This window comes from Psammomys obesus, unplaced genomic scaffold (genome assembly GCF_907164565.1).
Source record: "Psammomys obesus unplaced genomic scaffold, mPsaObe1.curated_primary_1811, whole genome shotgun sequence".
In the NCBI taxonomy this organism is placed as follows: Eukaryota; Metazoa; Chordata; class Mammalia; order Rodentia; family Muridae; genus Psammomys; species Psammomys obesus.
Window position 1 is genome coordinate 1,336,022 of NW_026596353.1, and position 6,288 is coordinate 1,342,309.

The 6,288-nt window shown below is 55.0% G+C and overlaps 1 protein-coding gene across 1 annotated transcript in view; it reads right to left on the reverse strand.

The window, feature by feature from the left end:
• Positions 1-833: 833 nt before the first annotated feature.
• Cherp (calcium homeostasis endoplasmic reticulum protein) overlaps positions 834-6,288 on the reverse strand; it is a 12,421-nt gene continuing 6,966 nt past the window's right edge. The window contains exons 9-18 of the mRNA XM_055597271.1: positions 6,101-6,205; positions 4,913-5,088; positions 3,493-3,928; positions 2,493-2,731; positions 2,209-2,342; positions 1,800-1,886; positions 1,574-1,717; positions 1,373-1,489; positions 1,149-1,243; positions 834-1,027 (exon numbers count right to left, since the gene is read on the reverse strand). Of these exons, the coding sequence (XP_055453246.1) occupies positions 834-1,027; positions 1,149-1,243; positions 1,373-1,489; positions 1,574-1,717; positions 1,800-1,886; positions 2,209-2,342; positions 2,493-2,731; positions 3,493-3,928; positions 4,913-5,088; positions 6,101-6,205 (1,727 nt within the window). The remainder of the gene's footprint in view (positions 1,028-1,148; positions 1,244-1,372; positions 1,490-1,573; positions 1,718-1,799; positions 1,887-2,208; positions 2,343-2,492; positions 2,732-3,492; positions 3,929-4,912; positions 5,089-6,100; positions 6,206-6,288) is intronic.

A 6,288-nucleotide genomic window follows, 5' to 3' on the forward strand; every position in this document is an offset into this window, starting at 1 on the left:
CCTGAGTCAGACACGTCTGAATGTCATAGCTATGGGAAATCTAAGACAAAAACTCAAGTGTCTTATGTGGTACTGAAAAGTTGTAGGACTCTGCATTTTACTGAAAAGAACATTTCAAAAGTTTCTGTACAAACAATGGCACCAGGCTGCTCCTTCTGGACCTCACCTTCCTCCCTTTTTGGGAATGGCTAGGGCACCCAAATTAAATGGCAGCATAGGAGGTGCTGGCTGTTGGGCTTCCCCAGGCGGAAGCGCAAGCTCGGGCACAGCGCTTGATGAAGGGGCTGTGGAGGCAATCTTTCCCTGACCCAAGGGAGCTTAGTCCAGCCTCAGAAGCTGTATCCAGGTAACAGGGAACGGCTAACATTTGAGGAGATTATAAAGTACAACTAAACAATGAACTGAGGAGTCAAGGGTCTGTCTTTGTTTTCTTTTCTATTTTTTTTTTTTTTTTTTAAACACAAAATCAGGTGGAACAAGAATGAAATCCCTTCGGAGCCAGGCTTTCCCTGCTGCCATGAGCAGAGTGGGCCAGCTTTCTCATCACCAGGGTCCTGGCTGCATAGCACTGAGATTGGGACTTAGGTTCTGGGCCGGGGGTGGGTGGTATGGTGGGTGGTTTTAAGCTTTGCTATCTGAGTGTTATCTGCAGCACCTCCTCCAGGGCATGTGCAAGCCAAGCCGGAGCCCCTTCCATGCTGCAGCGCTGAGGCTTCTGGTTAGTCTTCCTTCTCTTCCTTTCGTGCCCCAAACGTGGAAACTGTATGAGAACAGAGCCGTCACCTCCACCTTTCCAGCACTGAAGCTAAGCGCCTCGTGCCCACCCACACCCACTACTCACACTCATCTCGGGCTTTCATACGGGCAATGAAGGAGTAGCTCTTGTTGCGGCGGTAGTTCTCGTAAGGGTCATCCAGGGCCACGCCCACGCCCTTATACTGGTCCCACTTATCCCGGACATCACCGCCCTTAATGGGGTCCTGGATGCCCTGTTCCTTTGCACCAAGGCCACCAGACCCGCTCCAGCCTTCAGTGAGGAAAGAATGCGGCAAGGCTGTGACTGTGTCCTCAGGGAGCAGCCACCAGAACTCCCAGCAGGATCCCAATCACGTGGTGCAGGAATCTGGCACTGGTCTGGGTATACTCACCCATCTTTACCAGCATCTGATGGCCTTTATTTTCTTCTCCAAGCCTCGAGTCTGGTATGGGAGGTGCTGAGTTAGAACCGAGGCCAGCTGCGGAGCTGGAATGAAGAGAGCCATGTTGTAAGCCATGACCACTACCAGGGGCTCCTGAGCACCAAGAGCAGCCAGTTAAGCATGGGAACCAAGGGCCTGTGGGTTGGCCTAGTAGCTCTAAGCAACGGGCTTACGGTGGGGTAGGGCTCCGGGACCTGGAGCGGCGCCGCCTCCCAGGGGAGTATGACTTGGACCTGGACCTGGACCTGGACCGTGAGCGGCTTCTGGAGGAACGAGACCGGCTGCGGCTTCTGTGGGGACAGCGGGACAGTGGGACAATGGGACACTGTCAGGAACGGCACTCACGGGGCTTTGCAATGATCCGATGTGCCTACCTGGACCTAGAGCGGGAGGAGGACCGGGACCTCGACCGGGACCGTGAGCGGGAGGAGGAGCGCGAGGACTTTGAGGAGCGTGAACTGGAGCGAGATGATGAGCGGCCTCGGCTCTTGGACCTGCTGCGTGACCTGGAGGGCCCGCTGCAGGGAAATGCCACAATGAGGACAGCACAGTTAGGCAACCATATACCACGGTGCCAGCCTTATGACACCCACGGCTCACCTGTTCCTCTTCTCCTGGCCCTTGCGCCGCCGCGCCCGCATCTTAGCTCGGAAGAACTCGTAGAGGCCATTCTGTTCCCAGCCCTCACTGTAAGACAAGGTCCCCATGAGGCGGTCAGCCCTCAAGGACCATGATGGCCAGAGAGGGATCCTCTGCACTAGGAAGCTAAACAGGAGGCAGGCGGAGCTCTGCTGCTTATCCTGGTAGACACCCAGACCCCAGGTAACCTCAAACACAACCACTGCTTTCTCAGTGGCTGCCCATGGCAGGCTGGACCACGGCTGGAGGGCACAAGGCCAGCACTCCACTGCCCATCATCTAAGACCCATGCATAGCACGGTCTTCAGAGGAACTGTGTCCTCACAAGCAGTGGGAGCTCAGCCAGGCCCTCAGGGCCCAGCCTCCCTACCTGTTCCTCGGCCTGTCATGGGAGGGTGGGCTGTAGAAGGCCTCCACAGCAGCAAGCAGCCTCTCGCTGGGAGGCATGGGGGGTGGCAGGCGGATATCTTTGGGGTCCAGAGGCTTGTACTCATGGTCCTCCAGCTGTAGGAAAACACAGCTGTTGCCTGCACCCTGAGGAGCCCTCCCTGGCCACCCCAACAAAAGACAGCAGCAGCAAGGCAGGAACCCACCCGACAACATCAGCATGCCCCTCCTCCCTTCTAAACTAACCCTGGCAGTGCCCAGTATCACCTTCACAAGGGGGGCCATTAACCCCGCTGGAAGATCGAAGTAGGGCACATTGGGGACCAGGCTGGGGTCATCATGGTTGATGTGAGGTGGGCCCTGTCGCCGCATGTGGGGAGGCTGGCCATTGAAGCCGTGGGGAGGAGGGCCAAAGTCTGGGTGCTGGGGCCCAGCCCAGGGCGGGTGCTCATTGATCCCAGGGTGTGGCATGCGGTGGCCAGGGTGGTGATGAGGGGGTCCCATGTCTGCAAAACAAAACATTGTCTCCAGCTGGCTGGGGTAGTCAAATTGGGCAAGAAGGCTACTGGGACTCTGGGAAGAAGCAAGCAGTAAGACGGAATTGCAGTGCTTGGGGTCTGGAACTCTCAAAGACATTAGTTCAGCTAAGGGGACTCAAGTGAGAAGACTGAAGGACCACCACAACATCCAGTGGCAGTGAGCTAAACTTCCACCACCTCATTGGGTACTTACTATTTCTTCTCTGCCAGGACCCAAGCACAGGTGAGCTACCAGCTGGGCTCAAAGGGAAAAATTAAAGAAAGCTAGGTCTCTGGTTAATTCCTAACCCAACTGCCTGGGATCCTCAGAAGAGAGCTGGGAGGACACAGGCAAAGGAAAGGAAGCCTTTGTGAGGCCAGCCCTGAGGACCCCGTAGTGGCATAGATCTTTACAACTGAGGCACACCAGGGGCTTGTGGCTTCTGTTCAGGCTAACACAGTGACCACAGGAGAAAAGACTTAGGCACAGCCATGAAGGACAGCATAGCCAGGGAAGGAAAATGGTGCTCAAAGTACAGATGGGCAAAGTCTGCCTGGGCACTCCTGGCCTGTGTGCCAGGGACTCCAGAGCTGCCTTAGCACAGATGGCAGGGGCCTGGCTCCTAGCATGTGTGGGTGCAGGGTGCAGCTATCCTTGTCTGTCATCTCTACAGCGCTGACAGCCAGTAGCAGAGAGGCAGGCCTGGGACACCCCAATGGACCTTCCTACTACACTGGCCACTACCCACCTGCTGGGAAGTCTCCCTGGGGATAGTCGAAGCGGTGAGGGTAGGGTGGTCGCTCAAAAGGGTGGCGAGGTGGGAAGTCATCCTGCATGAAGCGAGGTGGGAAGCGGTTGAAGTTGTGGGGGTGTGGAGGCTGATTGAACTGTGGGTGCTGCTGGTGGGGTGGGAAGGGCCCACGGAAGTGGGGGGGCCGCTGCATCCGGAAGGGCGGCTCACGCTGGGCACCACCCCAGGGTGGCGGCTCATGCTGATTGTTCCATGGTCCTTCAAACTGGTTATTCCAATTGGGGTCTGGCTGGTTGTTCCAGGGAGCATCTCGCTGTCCATTCCAGCCAGGGTCCCCCCGCTGCTCACCCCACATGCCCTCATGGCTGTTGTTCCAGGGTGGGCAGTGGGGCGGTCCACCTTGGTGGTGAGGGTATGGGGGCTGTTCAGGGGGCTGCAAAGCAAAGCACAGACATGAGCTCAAGAGGTCAAGTTACCTCCCTTACCCCAGGCAGCATAAGCAGCACTCCACTCTACCCCTAGGAACAACCAGGAACTCAATCTTCCTGCCTCAGCCTTCCAAAGACTGGGATTATAAGCATGTCACCTTGGCCTGGCTCCATCCAGCCCCAATTCCACTTCCAGGGACGAAATCCAGTGCCTCTCCATCTACCTGGGCTGCCCACTCACCCCTAACCTCTAGTTTTGGTGGTGGACTGACTGTCACACTGGCTTCTTTACAGTGGACCAGCCCTCCAGCCCCTAGATCTTACTGAGCCTGCACAGATGAGGTCTGTTACCCATCTCTCACGAGATTCCCATGCGACCAACCCAGCAGGCTCACAGGTAGCACAGGGACATGGCTGCCATCTCCAGGGGGTGTCTATCTCATGCCAAGTAAACCTGCTAGTCCTGAAGCTGAGGGGTAAAAGGCTAAGATCTGAGACCCTGCAGCTCTCAGGCCAGAGCCATAACCCTTGCACCCATTACTATCCCCTATATTCAGAGTCACCAGTAGGCCATGCCCTGTTGAGGAGAAAGTCTGCTGTACCCATACTCCAGCTAATATCACCTGGAAAATAACAGAGCAGTTTTGGTCATGCTATGCAGCACCATGTGACCTCTGCCCTGGTCTAGAAGCTTCCAACCCTGAGCCACCTAGACTCCAGGCACTTCAGCCACCATCTGCAGCCTTCTGGAGAGGCCTACCACGTCTTGTCTTCCTTCCATTCCCTCCAGATGGATATGAAAGCTATGCTAGTAAAGACAGGTAAAGGAGTACCCTGAGTGGCCCAAGAAACGGTGACGTGGTGGTAGAGACAGGGGTCTGCTTAGGCTCTATTGTCCTTAATCCTCTATGGCTGATCCTACCTGCTGCCCTACAAGACCCCACTAGGTTCAGCCATGCCCGCATGCTCCAACAGAGTTTAGAATGTACCTGCTGTTGACCCCAAGGGGCAACAGGATGAGGCTGATCAAACCAAGGGGGCTTGTTTGGTGGGATCTGCTCATGGGGGCCAGGACCCCGAGGACCAGCAGCTGCAGGATCCTGGACACCTGCTGAGGCATCGTACTCTGAGGAGCCAGGCATCTGGATGGGAGGCTTGTTGTCATCTAACACAAGTGACAGGCAATGAGGTGGGCAGTCAGCAGGAGGAGAGACTGTTGACCCTCCAGCACCCCAAACCAGCCCAGGACAGGAATGGTCTGTACTTCCTTAGCTCACTGGAAACCACCACTGCCAATGTCACCACCACCACCACCCTCTAGTGACACAAGGCATTCTAATGCTCATGACACATGCTGTCTTCTTTATGGTTCACAGAATTATTGAGCTATTTCTTAAGAAAGTCATTTGTGTGTTTACATGCATATGGTGCATGTGGTGGTCGGAGGGCAAGTTTTGGCAACAGGCTCTCTTGTCATCCTGCAATCCCAGGGATCAACCTGAGGTCATTAGACCCTGTAAATATGTCTCCCTGCTGAGCCATCTTCTGGCACTACACCCCAGTTTTCTAGTCTCTCAGTGAATATGGAGGCCAGTGACCTCCATGCCTGCATGGCAAGCACTTTACCGAGTGAGCCATCCCTGTGGCCCCAGCTGAACATGCTTCATCTGAAACTTAAACCCCAAAAATTCTTTTGGGGGAATGTTTTTGAGGCAGGGTCTCACTATTCAGCTCTGGCTGGCCTTGAACTTAGTTTTTCTGCTTCAGGCTCAGGCTCAGTTAGTTAATAACTAATCATAGCTATTAGTCATCATATACAGCTGAAGCTCTTCTGAGATACCAATTCTTGCCTTAGAGCCCAGGCCGGTCTAAAACTTAAAATCCTGCCTCAGTTTCCTAGGTGCTCATTTCAGATCTTGTCCAGGTATCCTCAGAAGTGGTTCTTTACATATACATGTATACTACAAACACTAGATACACACACGTAAAGGTTTATGTTTATGATTCAACTGTATGTGTGGAGCTCACCCCGCTTGGATCACACTTTTAACCATATATCAAGTGTGGATTAGGCCTGCCTTCTTCCTCTTTCTGTTCTGGGTACACATGCAGATTAATTTTGGCCCAACAGTGGGCGGGCTGTAGAGCAGGTGACTGCCATTCAGGGAACCTCATACCTGGCTGGGTAGTTGGTGGGATTGTGGGGGCAGGCGCTGGGGCTGGAGGAGGTGCTGGTGGTGGGGGTGTGGCCTTCATTTCTGCTTCCATCTGAGGCAGCTGAATCTGGGGCTGGGGCTGTGGCTGTGGTGGCGGCGGCGGCTGCTGCTGCTGCTGCTGCTGCTGCTGCTGCTGCTGCTGCTGCTGC